This window comes from Lipomyces tetrasporus, assembly GCF_029532465.1.
Source record: "Lipomyces tetrasporus strain NRRL Y-64009 chromosome Unknown POJ06scaffold_1, whole genome shotgun sequence".
Lineage (NCBI taxonomy): Eukaryota > Fungi > Ascomycota > Lipomycetes > Lipomycetales > Lipomycetaceae > Lipomyces > Lipomyces tetrasporus.
The window spans coordinates 858,400-877,509 of NW_026611596.1; the positions used below are offsets into that span (position 1 = coordinate 858,400).

The following is a 19,110-nucleotide window of genomic DNA, read 5'->3' on the forward strand; positions in this document are numbered from 1 at the left end:
CCTCCTCACACATCTGCTGTCAGGCCGAGTCGTTTGACGACCTCGACACCACAAGAAGACCACAACTGGACGGGCTTGGTGGCGGCGTTCACGCTGAGGGAGTCGGCACGGTGAGACTCACTGTCACCAACGGTGCGACCCTTACTTTGAGCGATGTGCACTTCGTTCCAAGCTTTTTCACGAACTTAATCAGTGTGCGGCGCTTCCAGTCGTCGAAAGACGCGCGTTTGACCTACGATGGGTCAGCGTGGGAACTGGTGCATATGCCTTCAGGATCGAAGGCCGGACGAAGCACTAACTACCAGGGAATGTATGCTCTTGATTCCTATGTGCAGAAGAAGTTCGTCAACGTCAGCATGAACCAATTGAGTTATGGCACGCACGATTAGGGCACATTTCCGTGGAGCGTATTAGACAGGCCGGGAACGTCGTTGATGGTTTAAACGTGAAGACTTTGTCGGATAAACTTATCTGTGAACCGTGCATAGCGGCTAAGCAAGAAGGAAAATATCGAGGGACCCTCCTCACCGAGCAAAGGACCCAATGGAGTTCATCCACGTTGATGCTGTAGGACCAATTAATCCGCAAGGTTACGACGGGTAAACCTTGGTACCTTAACGTTGTCGATGATGCAACATGCGGTAAATGGGTCTATCCCATGAAGACGAAAGGCGAAGCATATGACAGACTGAACGAATTTTTTAATTGGGCCGAAAACAATATCGGCAAACGTGTCCAACGTATTCGTATGGACAATGGATCTGCATTCGGGGGCAGTAAGCTAGACGCACTCATCAAGGCAAAAGGAATGCGCCATGAGCCCACCGTCCCATACACGCCGGAACAAAACGGAAAGGCCGAACGTCCACATAAGGACTTAAACGGTATGGCTCGAACCATGATTGCAATGTCCGGCTTACCACAAAGCCTGTGGCCAGAAGCTATCAAGCATGCCACCAAACTGAGCAACATGTTGCCGACTCGCGCGTTGAGCGGAGAATCTCCGGCGAGAACCATGGAAATGCTTCTTTTTCCCAAAAAGCCACCTTCGAATCCTGATGTTTCACGCCTTCGGGTATGGGGGTGTAAGGCCTGGGTACTCATACCGGCCGAGCGACGAAAGAGAAGTGAAAAATTTAAGCCTAGAAGCAAACTCGGTTACTATGTGGGAACAGAAGCCCATAATATATTTAGAATATGGATGCCTGACGCGAATAATGTCATACGCGCTCGAGATGTGACTTTCATTGAAACTGGCATCAACACGCAACGGGAACCTGACCAGACCGAAGATAACGACTATGTGATCGACTTTTCCAATGATCAAGAGCTTGAACGACCAATGGCAACGAACGGAGGCAGTAGCAGTATTCAAACGGATCCCACGTCTATCACGGACGGCCCGTCAAATGATTCCTCTATTATTGTGGCACCACCACAACGGTCCAGTACAATCGGCCAACGTCGGCCAGCGACTCTAGAAGAGCCGGTAAATGACTCTACTATCATAGTTGCCCCGCCTACACTGCCCCACAGGTCTGACCTACTCGGCCAGCACCCGAGAACGAGTCAACCAGAAGATGAAATTAGGGCGGTACCGGGTCCTACAAGACGATCAACCAGAGTAACCCGTGGCCGTCCACCGATGAAGTATACTAATCTGGCTCTTGACAATAGAGAAATAACCCAATTATTTGTCTTGGCCGCTCAGGACGTTGAATCTTCGGATCCGCAAACTTTCCAAGATGCGGTGAATGGCGAACATGGACAAGAATGGCTTGCAGCCTCAAAGGATGAGATGCAATCTCTCATATCGAACAAGACGTGGAAGCTAGTCCCTAGAGCAGAAGCAGGAAACCGAAAAATTCTGACAAGTAAATGGGTCTATCGATCCAAAACTAATGGTGCCGGAAACGTTGAGAGAAGAAAGGCAAGGCTAGTTGTGCGCGGGTATGAGCAAGAAAAAGGAGTTGATTATAACGAAACCTATGCGTCAGTCGTCAAAGCAACCACATGGCGACTACTGTTGGCTTTGTTACTTCCTCTTGGCTGGTCCTGTCATCAAATGGACGTGGTAACTGCGTTCCTTTACGGCCACCTGAAAGAGCAAATCTACATGGAGCAACCTGAAGGGTTCAGCAGCAATCCCCGCTGGTGAGACAGTTGGCCGTCGTGAACAGACTCTTCTCTTGGAAGTGCTCTAATGAGGCCAAACCAGACAAGTGGGTCCAGGAGTGGTGTGACCTGCTAAAGGAATTCCTTAGTCTTCAAGTACGACAAGAAGACTTCTCTAAGGTGGTTATGATAAATAAAATGCCTTCCGAATATGGTGTGGGGATATCTTCGTTGGGAGATATAAGTGATGTACCAATCCGTGAGATTGGTCTCAAGCTCTCGGCGAGACTGTGGGGTTTGAAGGGACAGCCCCTTAAAACAGAACAGTCTACGAAACTGAAGCTGCTATGGTAGCAAAACAGACAGAGCGCCGTTCTTGTTATAACTGTGGCAAAGTCGGCCACCTTGCGGCGAACTGTCGGTCCCCGAAGAAGGGTTCTCAGCAAAAAACAGTCCTCGACTCCCCCGAACGGGCAGAATAATCAGCATGGGTACAAAAAGGACTCCAAACCCAAGACAGAACATGCGTTCCTCGCGCATGCGAAAAGACAGCACGCGTATATTATGCACGATCAAGCACGCGTTTTTGAACCGGTCGACTCGTCGAAATGGTATCTTGACTCAGCAGCATCGCATCATTACTGCAACGACAAACGTATTATGTACGACCTGCAGCCCACCAATATCGACGTCCAGGTTGGTGATGGTTCCTCTGTTAATATCCAGTATCTCGGACGTGTGGATCTGGAAGTCACAGATCAGAACGGGGACACTCATGTCCTTAAGTTGAGCAATGTTCGCTACTCGAACCGTTTTGCGTCGAACCTTTTGTCAGTCCGTCAAGCCTTACATGAGACCTACCGCTGAAGTCATATTCACCCATGACACAGCTTATCTCCAAATCGGGAGAACCGAACGGATCAACATCGGACAACTTAGCCCCGACAATCAACTCTACACGATCAGTGGAGCCGTCGACAGACAAGAGTCTGCATTCAAGGCAACAGAGCAAAAGACCACTCTGTCTGATAGCGAATTAGATCTCTGGCATCAACGCCTGGGTCATTTGAATAAGGACTCGGTCCGAAAGTTGTTTGCAAACAATCTTGTGCAAGTCAATCGGAAGACGGCTCAAGGGTCCAGAGTGGCATGTGAAGCGTGCCTGGCCGGAAAACAGGCCACGGAGCCATTTGGGACCGCCAGCGAGCCGTCCACGCGAGCTCTGCAGACCATTCACAGCGATCAGTACGGGCGTTAAATTGAGCGACTGCGCTGTTGATGAGACCCACTCATTGACGTATGCAGAGGAGTTGGCGTCACTTGAGCTTCTACCGGCCGAAAATCCGGATTGCGCTGAAGAAGATGATGAAATGGAACTTCTCAGGGTAGTGCATTGGGCATCGGGAGAACAACGCAAGTTCAATCCGTGAATGCAACGGGATATATGTTCCGTCATCTTGAATAAGAAACATTATTGGCCCAATTCAAGTGACCGTATGACGAAGCTCTGGGAGGTTCCCGATCAGGAGCCGACCAGACAATGAGAAAGGCCCCGAAGCCGTACTTCTACATCCTTCCCTAAACCAATCTAGCCTGTCTACGTAGTGATATTGAGATCAGAGATCGCGCTCATTTATTTGCAGGAGGAAATTTCGAAAAGCTTATATGAAGTTCCCTGGAGATGGTTGTTTACGTATTTTATACTTTATATTGTCTTTTGTTATATATAACGATAGAGCAATAATAATAGGAAATTCACTGTGTTTGCATAAGTTGGCAGCGAATAAGCAGAAGTGGCGAAAAAAATAAAGTGCTAATACCAGTTTGTTTTTGGTATGGCGTGGACGTCAAATGAACGGCTGTAGAAGAGGTATCTATACTCGGAAGTGTGTTAGCATTTGTGGTTCTTGTACCACGAATTTGTACCAGAACAAGGCGGTGTTTGTCAAATTTAGGTTTGGGAGTTTTGTCTGTGAATCTGGGATGTGGCAGATCCGTGCATCTGGAACGCCAGCAAAATTCTAGTCAAATTCGGTTGCTTACTTAACGACCACATCTGTGAAATTGCGGGGCTGGTGCAAAAAGTCTAGGGGAAGGCACCCACTGATTACTGATCGATGCCGCGGACCTTATAACCTTATAAGTGAGAAATCACCAAACGCTAACTCGCTCAATTTCGGTCCTAAAATCTGCATTAAATTGTAAAACGTTTGCAAAATCATCGATCCGAACTTAGACTTATTTCTGTGTAATTCCGCGATTTCAAAATGTCATACTTTCCTTGTATACAGAGCCACCCCCCTTGAACCGGTATGACACATTACCATTGATACTGCGGCTTAGTATGGGATACAAACTGTCATACCTTTGTTCGGCCCCCTTGAACTTTTCTTTACATAAGACCGAACCCCTCAGGCTCTCAAACTCTAAATTTCACCCCGGTCACCCAATCGTTTCCGGTATGCCCAACTTTGGCCCTCAGCCACTGACTGGGCGGCTCATTACTATGTGCTGTTCACACATTCAACCCCCAGTACCATGACCTGGTTTGCAGGTTATATCTCCAGAGTGAAGTTAGACGCTGGAAAGAGTAATAAGTAACTAGTTTGGCTGTTTGGGGACTTACGCTTTATTGTCGTTAAAGAAGAAGAAAAGAATGGACAGCGCACACGAAAGAGACTCTATAAAACTGCGCGACCTGCCCAAACCCAAGTCAAGGTAACGAAAACTTAAACCGTAAGTAGGATGTGATCACTGCCCCTATCATTCAAGCCCACACTCAACCCTAACACTCACTCGTCTACGAGAGATTCGATATACATTTCTAGACCACTTAAAGCCGCTTCGACCCGGTCCCAGTTGCGTTTTTGCATTATATGATTCAAGATTATGCCACCGTGTCCGTTGGGCCCATCGTCATATGTAACAACACCGGCATCTGTGACAGTAGTCCATTCCATTAGGGGCTCAAATGTCACTACTTTACCCAATTTCGGATTTTTGTCGCCTCCATAGGCTGCCGCATTGAAATTTACCTGTGTAAACTTGAAGCTACCCCAATGGGTCACGACCATATTGATGTCAAATGGGAATAGCCAGCCCGGGCTGGGTTTAACTGACTCCAATAGATTAAATATCTTAGCCAACTCATTAGGATGTTCAGAAAATTGTCTAAGGAATGACTTCAAGTGAAGCACCAGCTCAACGAAGCTCATCTTCAAGATCTGGTGTGTTGACATGCGTTCCGACAAAGTCAAAAAGAAATTATGGATATAATTGTCGTTATTACCCAAGCGCCGACGCATATCAGCGGCTGATCCGACAAGGATATCACACGATCGAGAACCACGGCCAATCGCGCACAACCGAGCAGAAATCGCCAAAACGACATCGTAGCGGCTGATATAGAATTCGGCCACACTCTGAACCTTAGCACGAAGCTTTTCCAGCAAATCCTGGGAGATGACGATACGGCGTTGGGTTGGCTTGCCATACTTTATTCCAGACCAGAGCAAGTTCGACAATATGGCTAGCTTCTTCGAGATACCCAATGAAACCACCGGCAACAATGTTGAGCCCTTTTCAATAATATTTGGCAGCACGAACTCGTCTGTCACTGGGGTCACTGGATCACCGTTAAGCATCTGCTGCCAGCCATCGAAGAGTAGCTTCAGCCCAGAACCATCACACAACATATGTGATGCCGCAAAGAGCATCGCTGTGTAGTCTTTATACAGCGATATATAGATAGAGAGCATCGGTCTATCGTTACCGATAAAGTCTTTGCTATTTCTCTCGGTTGTCGGAATGAACACACGCGAAAAATCTTGTATATCTTGCACGTCCACAGACGCTGTGTCTGTCGTTGCCAATTTCATATCTGCAGCAAGCGGTCTCGAGAGATTGTCAGTTGAATGCCAAAAAAATGGCAGGGTCGTATCATCAAAGGCATTTGGTGTGTAGAACTCAAGGTTGCCATCGGCTTTCTTCCGGACACGACTACCGAAAGCCGGGGCATGCCTCGTGATAAATGTAGTTAAGCTCTGTCGCAGGCGGCCCTGGTCAAGTTGGCCCTCAAAAACAAAGGCAGCACGGATAATGTAATCGCGTGTGAATTCGAACTCATCGATTGCTGTCAAATCCCTAGTCCTCATGACTTCTTGAGTAGAGAGTAATCGGGTGTGCGGATGGAAACGGGCGGTACTGGCAATATTTATAAAGTTCTCACAGGGTTCTCATTTGGCGCTTCGAATATACTAGTACACAATATTTTAGATTATTTCATCAATTAACATGAGCTTGGTTTTGGAGCAGCCCAGATACTGTATATGTCACAGATCTGGATGCTTTTATTATTTTACAACAAGACTGCAAGCGATCGGCAATAGGGACTATTAGGGAAAGCTCTACATACAGCGATTATTAACCAAATTCGGCAGTAATGAAATTGTGCCTGACTATCGCTGACTGACCTCAATTTGAAGCGATGGCCACGATATTAATTGGCAGATAGCCAATAATCATCGCACGGGAATTTCAGTTCTGGGAGCGGATAATTCATGATTATTATCAAAAATCAGCCGCTGAATATTCATCAGCCGGAGACCTAAACTATATTCTTCACCACCGAACTTTGTGCTCGCGATGATTCTGCGGATAACACTCGCCCGGCTGGCGCGGGTGGTTTCAGCAACCATCCGCCCCAACCGGACCGCTCTATATTTTGCTGTGGATCTGTGGCTCATAACTACCAAAGTGATGAGTCAGCCAAAAGGGCAATTTTGAAGCAAACAGCGTCTCACGCTCTCGCTAAGTAGCAAGAGAACAATCAGGTTCCATATGAGTCCATGCGAAGCCATTATGACAAGGCCCAAGATAATGTTACACCCCCCCGTTAGGGTAAGTATAATCACGTGACACTAAAATAATGTAACCTTAACCCCTCCTGTCTGAAATGGTGATGCCATTTTGAAAATCATTCGTCATCATTCAATGCGTTGATGCTGCTGTATCCGAGTCTCGCGAACTCTATTATGCTTCTCTGCAAATCAATTGCTTGTTAAGGTATAATCCTCATTCAGGGGCCCTCGGCCAGTGCGCTAAAGAACTGACTATACGTATTACCAGGTTTAATTATATCAGCAATATTTGGTTGTGCTTCATTTGCGGAATGGTCTCTGATCATGTAGCATGATTGATAGGGGTGTGTCCGATTACGGTACCGTCAACTTTTGAGATTATTCGTAAAGTTAATCGCAAAAATTAAGTTTCAATCGTAAAGTAATCGTATAGTAATCGTACACAATCGTATTCCTGATCAGGAAGGTAGGGACTCTCACATTACTGGAAGATCAATAATACTCGAAGGAATCGGACATGTAATTAGGCATTTGTGCTTGATTCTTCTAGTTAAGCCGTGAGTTACGTGCCTGACTATACAAAAATGCGAGTGACTCAGGTGATTGCTCGTATAGTTAATCGTAGGCTTTTACAACCAATCGTATAGTAATCGTATTAGACTATACGATTACGAGTTGCGAGTTGCTCGCAAATCGTACCCACCACTCCATGACCTTCCGTGTTCTAGCCTCCCCTCAAGGTTCGGTACGCGAATATGGTTGTAGAGATGCGTATAGCAAGCAATTAAAGATATTGAAAAGGATTCATTAAACAGACACGAACCGGGGAGGAGCCTTTGCTTTATCTTACGATTTTACAATTGCTCGCTCGCGCGCGTCGTCTTGTGGAACGCTCTGTGGAATGCGAGGAAGTAAGTGGCCTATCCTTCAGATTCCCCCCTTCTCGACCCTCTTCTTAGCGGTCCCTCCCCCTCTGGAAGTAGCTCTACTCCCTCTCCTTATTCGGCCTCTGGCCCTCTTCGAAAACGCCGGCGAGTTCATAACGATATGGTAGAGAAGGAGCCTTCAAAGGGTGGGTCATTTCAGTTAATGGAGCAAGTTATGACTCAACTAGCTCGTTCTCTTCGCAACGTACTCCAACAAGCAATCAATCTTTTAGAGGAGGAGTACGGAGGAAAATTGTCCGGTGAGCATATGGACATGGCTTTAGATTGCCTTGAAAGCGAGGCCAAATCAAGTGTGTTCACTGGCATTAAAGATGTGGCCAGAAGAGACCGCTGGGTTCAGGGTTCAGGGTTACATCGCCAGTTAAACGATTCATCGATCGCCTGACTCGGGTCGTTGACACACAAAATACGGACATATCGCTTATGCGCAAACAAATGGAGGATGCCGCTGAGGTTCTCCAGGCTCGGAAGGTTCGCAAGAGGGGTAAAAGAGTCCAATTAAATGGCAAATTCTTGTTTAGCACTGAGGAAGTTTTAAAAATTGCAGAGGATAGTGTGAAGGAGCAGGTCACAAAAGGGCCCCGTGGACGCTCACCCAAACGCAAAATTGAGGAAACTCACTCTAATATATATATAATAATAAAAAATAATAATAAATTTAGAAATGATTCCGTGCCGTTGTCGAAAATAAATCTGGTGGTTTACTCTTTTTTAATATCGTCACGCGTACAAAGTCGTCTAGTAGTGGTGACGCACTATCATACTGCGCATTTGTGCCCCTGCAAGCACGTTGGGACAATTGTGCGGCAAAAAAATTTGGCTGAGTCCCGAGGGAACTGAACTGTTGGGAGCTAAGAAAAACCTTAAAAGAGAGAATTGTGTCACTTTGATTACAAAACAGTATTCGCCACTTAAGCAGGGGCTTCCGGCTGTACTACGCGTTTCAGTGAACTTAATTTCATTTGCCTAATGTAGTAATTTCAATCTCTATCTAGCACCATATGCGAGTGGTCAGACACTTTGTGACAGAGACTTTTTATTTCCCCCAATGTTGCTCCTAAACCCTGAACCCTCAACGACGTGCATATAAAGCCCGTCACAGACATATGACCTGATCCATAAGCTACATTTACACATTAAGATTGGCAGTTCTCACGCTCGTTGAATACCTCTCCCAACTTAAACATTGTAGGACATTATATTGCCAAAAGTATGGCGCAAGGCACGTATTTCACCCGGGCTGGTGTGTTTAGTTTTCTGATTTTAAGATGCGTCGCATTCTGTGGTGGTCCCAAAGTGAGAACGGTGTTCGAATTTCCTTTCAAAACCTGGGTCGAGAATATTGCAGTCCGAGCGAACGGGAATCTCCTCGTTACATTGATTGACCATCCTGAATTACATATGATCAATCCCTTCTGTCCAGGGGACGGGACCATGGTTTCCGCGTTTCCAGATGCTCTTGGCTTATTAGGGATTGCGGAATTTCAACCTGATCAATTCGCGGTAGTAGTCGGAAATTGGTCTGATGTCACGTTTACAACCACTCCGCATTCCTACTCGATCTGGCAAGTTGACATGCGACCTTTCCGAGCAGTTGGCAGCGAAGTGATTCTTCCTGCCGTAGTCGAGAAAGTTGTGGATATTCCGGAGGCAGTCTTTCTGAATGGCCTCACCACGCTGAACCGGGACGATCAAACTATCCTTGTCGCTGATTCTGGATTGGGAGTGGTATGGAGGGTAAACATCGCCACTCGGAATTATGAAGTGATACTCCAAGACGCGACGATGGAGCCAACACCTCCCTATAACCTTGGAATAAATGGTATTCACATTCGCGACCAATATTTGTACTACACCAACTCCGGATTGCAATTGTTTGCGCGCATGCCCATAAATCCGAACGGTACCAGAGCTGGAGATGCAGATGTTCTTGTAACCAACCATCTTGGGGACGACTTCACATTCGACAGGAGAGGAAATGCATATGTTACTCAGGATCCTGGAAATGATCTCTATCAGGTTACACCTGAGGGAAACGTTTCGACTGTTCTCGGCGGTCCCGATAGCCCATTGATTGAGGGCGATACCGCGGCACAATTCGGGCGAACCCCTTTCGATTGCCATATCCTCTATATAACAACTAACGGTGGTCTTGTGAATCCAGTGAATGGTTCCGCAGTGGGAGGGAAGATCATTGCATTCAATACTGACTGTCAATAACTTTCATTATGGTTATTCGATGTGATGTTTCGACTAGTTAATTGTGTACTATACTTTCGTGACTGAACAGCGAAAAGACTGTTGTCGGCCGGTACGTACGTGTACACAACGGAAAATGTGAGGGATTGGCAGTCGGTCAACCCTGAAAGACTATATAGACTGAGAAAGCTTGTGGCTTATGTCGATATATTTTAGAATCTTAACTATGCCGGAGAGTGGGTATGAACCCTTCCTTATATACACTTCTCCGGCGTATGATTTACAAGACAATTAGCCGCGGACTAAGCCGGGCGCACGAAACTAACAACAGGTAATCATGCATAGAAGATATTTTCCTACGGCATCAGCCGGATGGAAAATACCTCAAGTCCAAAGAACAAAAGAGCGAATATGCAAATTTACATCACTTCGGAAGCACGGAAGAAAGATCTTGCGTCGTGACGTCAGGACCGCCGTCTGCGGCTCCTGCTAGCTGACGTCAACGAAAACACCGAAAGCACGAAACCCTCAGGAGAGAAACTCCTGACAGAAAAGATGTTTTAGTTCGTTGTATTCTCAGGGGCTGGACCCCTTGCTTGTGCGGCCACCGGGCCTATATATATTAGTGGCGTATCAGGGGGGGTAAGTACGGTAGGGGAGTAGGGGGACCGCCATACAAAAAAGGCTCCTTACCCTGTCGTTACCCGGTAAAGCGTTGTAGTTTGCCGTTGCACAGTACTAAAAGTGTGGGGGAAGTGTAGGGGACGCTAAGAATACGCCCTAACCCACGGGGAAAGTGCGTTAGGGTCAGCACGTGTGTAGGGGGACAGCGTTGCACCATAGTAAAGACGTGTAGGGGACTCCCTGACGGTGTCCTGGTGCCAAAAGCCCGGGTCGTATGGTATCCTGGTGCCAAAAGACCGAGTCCAGCCCACGCCGAAAACATCACCAAAAATATGGGTTCCTGAAATTAAATAAAAATGGTAGCATCGGAATCAGTAAAATCAGCCGGTTCGGATGGTATATTTATTTCTATTGGTTATGACGTGGAAGCAACACAGTGAGCGACTACAACTACTGTGTGGGTGGCCAATGAGGTCAGGGCGGGGGATATGTTTGGGACTAAGAGGCGACGGAGGCACGACGAGGTGGGCGACGGCGAACCCTTGCCCTCGAGAAAAGTGCGTTGCAGGGTCATCACGTGTGTAGGGGACGTGCAGAACACCCTTACCCTCAAGAAAAGTTGCGTTGCGGCGAGACGAGCGCGTCTCAGCAAAAGTGCCTGGAGAGTAGAGGGAGAGTAACCCTTGCCCTCACGAAAATGGTACGGGAACGCGTCGCGTCTCTGCGAAAGCGCGTGGCAAGCTCCCCTGTGAACATCAACACGTATAACACACAAAGAATATGTCTTCAGCGTTGCAGGTTTATACCTGTATTACATGTGCGCAAGATTTCGGCAACAAGTCTCGTTTGGACAAACACAATGAAAACTATCACCCAAAAGCAGCAGCAATCATGGTGGGCGGTAAGAGACATGAACTGAGAAAAGCAGCTGGGCAAGGGAAATTCATTGTGAGAGATCGGTGTTTTCGGGGGTAGATCAGTCTCCACTTCCAGTGTGGTGGGACTCTTTCTCGGTTTCTTCCGAGGTAGAGCTACCCCGCTTTTCTGGTCACTGGAGATTGGTTGATCCTAGAGTTAGGTTGGTGAGGAGCTGGCCACTCTCCACTTTCCTGCCCGATCTGGTTAGCGGCTCTGCCGTGACTCCACTTCACAAGATCATGAGCTCTGATCTTGTGGTTGCTGTGTTCTGAGATAGCCGAATGATTAGCTTCATTCGGCGGCATTGGTGGGCGAGCGGGGGAGTTCTGAGTAGTTTTGTCACCTCGGTTGGAGGTGTCGTTCGTGTATATATAGACGTGAATAGTCGTGAGACTGGTCATCATAGAGATCAGAGTCTCGGCTCCCCTTCCATAGTCCACTCCTCGTTCACCGTCCATACCTCCACTCATAGTCATTTTTCACAGTTACTTACACAATCGGTTTCAGGTCTGTTGTAACGACGCTGGGCTGGACTGGAGCTGGACTAAAGTATAACACACTGGACTGGACTGGACTGGACTAGACTAGACTGGACTGGAACTATTCTTATTGATACAAGAATACAAGACTTGTTCCTTGACTTGGTCTTAGAGGACAAACCCCTCCTTATATACTCGACCAGAACTAAAAATAGACAAACTAACTATAGAACAAAACTAAACATAGGAGCAAGACCAAAACTAAACATAGAAACAAGACCAAAACTAAACATAGAAACAAGACCAAAACTAAACATAGCAGCAAACGCGCCTGGTGAGGCGCAGCGGTTACGACACTGCGGCTCACGCGAAGCGGCTGATGCTCATCGGGTCCATTACAGGAGCCCCCCCGCAAGGGCCAACACTCCGGGTTGGCCGTCAGTGGTTGTTGGTATTTCGCTTTTGCCGGATTCCGCGACTAATGCTATCATGCTTTTGCCTGGCCCTGAATTCGGCGACTAATTCCGGGAATGGACAAGATCGATCTCGGGCTGCCAAGTCGGGTCGTGATAACCCACCCATTTCACCAAGTATTGTAATCCGCCTCGTTTTCTGACACGAGAATCAAGGATAGCTTCAACCTCATATTCTAAATCATCGTCGACAACGACGGGTGGAGGTGGTTCCTGAATGTGTCCTGGAATTGCATTCTCTGAGGAGACCGGTTCAAGAAGAGAGACGTGGAACACAGGATGGACCTTCATGGAAGGTGGTAAATCAAGGCGATAAGCATTGCGGCCAATCTTGTCGAGTATGTGGAACTTTCCTAGCTTCTTGTAGTCGAGCTTAGCCGAAGGTCGGTTCGTTCGAATATGGCGACGCAGAAGCCAGACTTCTTGGCCGACTTGAAAATTGGGAGCCGGACGGTGTCGCTTATTGTACTGTTCCGCTTGACTGTCCTGGGCAAAGAGAATTTCCGCGCGGAGATAATCATGAAGCTGTTGTAAACGTTTGACAAATCTAGAGGTCCGATGTGGCGTAACTTCCGCATTAGCGGGTATAGGAGTCTGAAAATCCAGACGAGGGTGGTAAGCATAGTTGAAATAAAAAGGTGATACGGTTGTGGACGCGGACTGATGGTTATTGTAACAGAATTCGGCGACTGCCAACCAAAATGCCCAATCATCTTGCTGATAATTGACATATGCTCTGAGGTAAGTCTCCAATGTCGAGTTGGTGCGTTCGGTTTGTCCATCCGACTGTGGATGAAATGCCGTGCTGAGACCCTGACTGATGTGAAGCATTCTGCACAAGGCACGCCACCATTGCGATGTAAAAACTGTTCCTCGATCGGAAACGAGCGAACTGGGAAGGCCGTGTAATCGCCAAATATTATCACGAAATAGGCGAGCTAATCCTTCGGCATTAACGGTGTCGCGTGTCCCGATAAAATGAGCCATCTTTGACATTCGATCTACCACGACGAGGATAGAATTATAATTCTCGGATTCGGGAAGGCCCACAATGAAATCAAGAGAGAGATCACTCCATGGTCTGTACGGTACTTCGAGGGACTGCAAGTGTCCAAAAGGAGCGTGTCTGACTGGTTTGATTCGTGAGCACATTGCGCAATTGGCCACATATCTGATAACGAAACGTCGCATAGCCGGCCAATAATAGTATCTGGAAATCAATTCGAAAGTTTTCGCTCGGCCGGGGTGACCTGCCGTTGGGTGGTCGTGGTACGCCTTCAGGATTGACAACTGCAACTCGGTCTCGTTCGGGACATAAATCAGGCCTTGGAACATTAACAGTCCGTCGGAGTTAATTTCATAATCGGCTAAGGAAAACCTATCCGACGACTGACGATCCGAACGTAATAGCTGCATTATCTCGGTTGCTTCTGGATCTTTGTGTAACGCGTCCTTGATGCGCTTGAGGAAATCAGGATCCTGGGGAACTATTGTCACCGGAGCTAGGAAGACATGTGGGTGCAGCACAGTTTGTGCTTGACGGTCGGTCCCTCCCGGAGGGCGATCTCCAGAGCGCCTTGTCAAGGCGTCGGGTTTGACACCCTGTTGACCAGGACGGAAAGAAATTTGGAACTGGAAGCGAGAGAGAAACTCAGCCCAACGCGCTTGGCGACGGTTCAATGTACGTTTCGTCATGAAGTATTCCAGATTTCGATGATCAGTAAGTACCAGAACTCGATGAAGAGATCCTTCAAGATAATGACGCCATTCGGTAAAGGCTTTGACGACAGCGAGCAACTCTTTATCGTGGATGTCGTAGTTGCGCTCGGCGGAGGACATCTTGGAGGAATAAAACGCAACGGGATGCAGAACGTTATTATCATCACGCTGGGACAGTATAGCAGCGACGACAAAATCGGAAGCGTCGGTTTCCACGATGCAGGGACGAGAAGGGTCAAAATGAACAAGGATAGGGGCCGATGTGAAGGCTGAACGCAGGGAGTCAAAAACTTGTTGACATTCATTATTCCACAGGAAATCACCGTTAACGAGTCGAAATAGAGGAGCGGCGAGCTTGGAATAATTGCGGATAAAACGACGGTAGAAGTTAGCGAAGCCCAAAAAGGACTGCACGTCGCGAGTGCACTGTGGCTGTGGCCAGTCGAGGATAGTCTGAATTTTGGCGGGGTCCATTTGAATACCGGAGGTCGAGACAATATAACCAAGGAAAACGGTGGAGTCTGTAAAGAAGGTGCATTTCTCTAACTTTGCATAGAGCTGAGCTGACCGAAGAGCAGACAAGACAGAACGGACATGTTCGACATGTTCCTCACGAGACGCGCTGAAAATAAGGATATCATCGAGGTAAACGACGACGTAGACATCGAGAAATGGTCCAAGTACATCATTGATTAATTGCTGAAACGTAGCCGGAGCATTGGTCAAACCAAACGGCATGACGAGGTACTCATAATGGCCATATCGAGTTCGGAACGCAGTTTTCCATTCGTCCCCTGCGCGAATTCGGACCAGGTGGTAAGCACCGCGGAGATCGAGCTTAGAGAAATAAGTAGCACCAATGAAACGATCCAGCGTTTCGGAGATGAGCGGCAAGGGACAACGATTGGGAATGGTAATGGCATTCAGTCCTCTGTAATCCACACAGAGACGGAGAGAGCCATCCTTTTTCTTCACAAAGAGGACGGGAGCGCCAGCGGGGGAAGTGGATCGGCGGATGAAGCCTTTTGCAAGGTTTTCGTCGATGTACTCCTTGAGGGCCAGCAACTCGGGCTGGGACATGCTGTAAGTCTTGGAAAATGGTGGTGAAGTTCCAGGAAGTAATTCTATGGCATGATCATGGACACGAGAAGGAGGTAACTGATTCGCAGCTGCTTTGCTAAAAACGTCGATGAAATCTGCAAACTCAGGAGGTAGTGCGGTAGTTTGCTCAGATGTTGAGGGCAAGTGCTCAGAGGAGGGTACGGCGGTGATGGCTGCGATAGCGGCGTCCATTGCTGGAGTATCGAGGATATCAGAGGAGTCGGGACTGGGGAATTCGTCCTCAAGTTCAGACAGAGAGCTTTCACTGGAATCCGAGTCCGAATCCGAATTGGAGGACATGTCTAGACAATGTTCATAGCAATATTGCGACCATTCGACGATCCTGCGCCCCTTCCAATCAATGGTTGGGGGATGATGTCGAGTGAGCCACGGAGCCCCGAGGATTATCTGGTGCTGTCCAAGCGATGTGACATTGAGAATCAGACGTTCCTGATGGTCACCGATGGCAAGACCGATTTCGACTTCACGATCAATCATACCGTTCAAGATTTCGCGACCATCCGCGACTCTGGCCAATATCGGGCGATTCTTAGGTCGGGTTGGAATATTGTGTTCCTGAACAAATGCCTCGGATATAAATTCCGTAGCTGAGCCAGAATCCAACAATACCTGGGCTGGAACAGACTCATTGCCGAAGTTCACTTGAGCGCTCAGGACTGGTCGAGGGTCCTCGGCTTCGTCGGCAACAGAGGCAATGGTAGAGATGGCGGCTGATGATATATAGCTCGAGCGGGAGCCGCTTAGGCACGAGCTTGATCGTTTCCCGACGGGGACAGAGAGTAGAGAACAGAGGTGTTCGCGGGTTCATCGATTGTCAACGCGGCAGACTGAATCTGAAGAGGCTGACGATGGGACTTTGGCTTGTTCTTAGTTGGACATCCGTTTGCGAAGTGACCCGGTTGACCACAATAGAGACACAAGCCTTCTTGGCGTCGGCGGTTCTTCTCGGCTTGCGTGAGATGCCCGTTTTGAATTTGGATAGAATCCAGGTCCATAGGAGAATATCCGACAGTCGAAGACGATGAGGCTGGAGGCTGAGTCGTTGATTGCGACAACGGAGAGCTTTGGTGTGTCTGATGGCTAGAGGAGTCCTTAGATCTGGGCAGTTGCTGGTTGACTTTAGGTCCCTGGGGTTGGCGCAGCTTCTTCTCCTGTTGGCGTGCCAGCCAGGCGCTATCTAACGATATGCATAGACGAACGAAAGCATTATAGTCACTGGGGATATCTCGGCCGATCAAGAGATCGCGAACCTCATCACGGAGACCATTTCTGAATTCGTATATCTTCGAGGCCTCATCGAACTGCAAGGTTGCCATGATTCTGGTGAAGTCGGCGAAGTAATGTGTACACGGTCGGTCGCCTTGGCGTAACCTGCGCAGCTCGTGCTCCGCAGTCGTGCGGGCATCGGGGTCACCGAACGCGCTTTCCAGAAACTGTCTTAAGTCACTGAAAGTTGAAAATGGCATGACGCCATCGGGCATCATTGATGCGTATAGCGAGAACGCATGTCCACGTAAGTAGGACGTTGCGTATCCCACTTTTGATTCCTCATTAGGGAAGAGCTCGGGATTGGTGGCAAACTTTATCGCCACTTGGGCGAAAAACTCTCTCAACTTCTTGCGATCGCCGTGGAAGAACTGAGGGTCGGCTGCTTTGGCCTTTCTCGCGAAGAAATAAGACTGAGCTTCGGGCATTGACTCGGACATGATATGTACGAAGGAACAAGTAGTGTAACGACGCTGGGCTGGACTGGAGCTGGACTAAAGTATAACACACTGGACTGGACTGGACTGGACTAGACTAGACTGGACTGGAACTATTCTTATTGATACAAGAATACAAGACTTGTTCCTTGACTTGGTCTTAGAGGACAAACCCCTCCTTATATACTCGACCAGAACTAAAAATAGACAAACTAACTATAGAACAAAACTAAACATAGGAGCAAGACCAAAACTAAACATAGAAACAAGACCAAAACTAAACATAGAAACAAGACCAAAACTAAACATAGCAGCAAACGCGCCTGGTGAGGCGCAGCGGTTACGACACTGCGGCTCACGCGAAGCGGCTGATGCTCATCGGGTCCATTACAGAGGCAGACTTCAGTCGAATAGACATTCCCCCCCCCCAACTTGCATACTTCTTCTAGCTACGCTATAGTGATCCCTCCCTGAACCCTTTTAGTGCAACCGCACGTTACAGGATCCCCGTCAGTTCAAGATAGGTACGAAATTGAGAAAGAAATGTTTCCACCTGATCTGGACCGGAAGAGAAAGGCTCTGGCTCTCGAACCTTAGCTTTCACCAGTGTATCCGTATTTTTCGCAGTTTGGCTACTTGCCGAAGTGTTTACTATCATTTGCTGTAGTTGTTGAATCTCTTGCTGCTGACGGTCTAATTGGTCTTTCTGTTCGAGCCTCTGCGTGTTAATCGCTTCGTTCTGTTGATTCATCACTGCCTTGAACTGTCCAAGCATGGTCGTAATCGTCTCAGACGATATATCGTTCGGTTCTGTCATTTTCCCAAAATCAAGTGACACGTGACCCTTGGCAAAGGTTTTATGTGTCTACAAAGACGCGGTAAACACAGAGATAATAATATAATGTCACAACAAGGATAGACCACTACTAGGCGACTGTGGGAAAACAAATAGATAGTGTTTTAGAATATTATTATCTGGCGACCAAGGAAGACAGATGGGTTACTTTTATCCCCATCCTGTTCATCACATCATGTACATGGTTCATGCATAAAGAATGTCAATGTCATCAATGCATGAACCAACAGACATAAACAGAATAATGATCACATAATGAACACATAACAAAGACGTAAACGAATGGATGAGCACATGTAATTACTGTTATCGGAAACGCGTAGATGCATATGTCGAAATGACTGCATACTGATCGCATAACGAAGACTTCGGGGTTGTTACCCTACGTTGTTTACAAAGCTTATTGTTGCACACGCCGCGCTTGGGCTGAGGGTGACGCCTTTGTCCTCGTACCGGGAAACGAGCGACACAAGCCTCCTTAATCCTGACACCCGCTCTCTTCCGCGTCATCTGGTCACTGGAGATTGGTTGATCCTTGAGTCAGGTGGGTGGAGGTCTGGCCAATCTCTGCTTGCCGTTTCTGATCTAGTTGCCGGCTTTGCCGCGTTTCCCCGCTTTTCGAGGTCATGAGCTCTGATCTTGAGTCTGCTGTGGTCTGAGATGGCTGAATGAAGCTAGTTCATTCAGCGGCTTTGGTGGGCGAGCGGGGGAGTTCTGAGTTAGTTGTCCTGTAGTCACCACCTCGGGTGGAGGTGTTGTTCGTGTATATATAGACCTGAATAGTCGTGAGACTGGTCGTCATTGAGATCAGAGTCTCGGCTCCCCTCCCATAGTTCACTCCTAGTCCAGCGTCATATCTTCCACTCATTCCCATTTTCCACACGCACCATCACGGAATCACACAGTCATGAGAATATGGGTTAATGGTTAAATGTGATATATAGTGAATAGAGGAGCAGGAGGTAAGAAACCTCAGGCTTCAGTATCCCGCCAATCTTAGTATTTCCATTCTCCTATTCTGCTATTGTAGCCATTGCCGTTCTATTTTTCCAACACGTTATACGTGTAGCCACTCCCGTTCTATTTTTCCAACACG

The 19,110-nt window shown here is 47.7% G+C and overlaps 6 protein-coding genes across 6 annotated transcripts; 3 read left to right on the forward strand and 3 right to left on the reverse strand.

Annotated features, from left to right (window-relative positions):
• Positions 1–2,139: 2,139 nt before the first annotated feature.
• On the forward strand, positions 2,140–2,448 carry POJ06DRAFT_182847 (uncharacterized protein; the record flags this gene model as incomplete). The annotated part of the gene is made up of 1 exon (XM_056184756.1): positions 2,140–2,448. A coding segment is annotated over one exon (309 nt), but the record flags the coding sequence as incomplete, so codon positions are not given.
• Positions 2,449–2,532: 84 nt separating this feature from the next.
• On the reverse strand, positions 2,533–2,956 carry POJ06DRAFT_204455 (uncharacterized protein). The gene has a single exon (XM_056185341.1). It carries the CDS (start codon positions 2,890–2,892, stop codon positions 2,737–2,739), a length of 156 nt encoding a protein of 51 aa, XP_056047143.1. The 5' UTR covers positions 2,893–2,956; the 3' UTR covers positions 2,533–2,736.
• A 1,951-nt stretch (positions 2,957–4,907) lies between these two features.
• POJ06DRAFT_284686 (uncharacterized protein) lies at positions 4,908–6,651 on the reverse strand (the record flags this gene model as incomplete). The annotated part of the gene is made up of 1 exon (XM_056190178.1): positions 4,908–6,651. Exon 1 carries the CDS (start codon positions 6,267–6,269, stop codon positions 4,908–4,910), a length of 1,362 nt encoding a protein of 453 aa, XP_056047144.1. The 5' UTR covers positions 6,270–6,651.
• A 1,032-nt stretch (positions 6,652–7,683) lies between these two features.
• POJ06DRAFT_234683 (uncharacterized protein) lies at positions 7,684–8,306 on the forward strand (the record flags this gene model as incomplete). Its single annotated transcript, XM_056185798.1, has 3 exons — positions 7,684–7,719; positions 7,752–7,885; positions 7,934–8,306. 3 exons carry the CDS (start codon positions 7,684–7,686, stop codon positions 8,304–8,306), a joined length of 543 nt encoding a protein of 180 aa, XP_056047145.1.
• A 602-nt stretch (positions 8,307–8,908) lies between these two features.
• Positions 8,909–10,325, forward strand: POJ06DRAFT_242605 (uncharacterized protein). The gene has a single exon (XM_056186243.1). It carries the CDS (start codon positions 9,134–9,136, stop codon positions 10,139–10,141), a length of 1,008 nt encoding a protein of 335 aa, XP_056047146.1. The 5' UTR covers positions 8,909–9,133; the 3' UTR covers positions 10,142–10,325.
• A 1,450-nt stretch (positions 10,326–11,775) lies between these two features.
• POJ06DRAFT_298151 (uncharacterized protein) lies at positions 11,776–12,178 on the reverse strand (the record flags this gene model as incomplete). Its single annotated transcript, XM_056190644.1, has 1 exon — positions 11,776–12,178. Exon 1 carries the CDS (start codon positions 12,136–12,138, stop codon positions 11,776–11,778), a length of 363 nt encoding a protein of 120 aa, XP_056047147.1. The 5' UTR covers positions 12,139–12,178.
• Positions 12,179–19,110: the final 6,932 nt, after the last annotated feature.

Bases quoted from the DNA above. Each gene is read 5' to 3' on its own strand.
- POJ06DRAFT_204455 (XM_056185341.1), bottom strand. From the start codon at position 2,892: ATGAGTGTCCCCGTTCTGATCTGTGACTTCCAGATCCACACGTCCGAG.
- POJ06DRAFT_242605 (XM_056186243.1), top strand. From the start codon at position 9,134: ATGGCGCAAGGCACGTATTTCACCCGGGCTGGTGTGTTTAGTTTTCTG.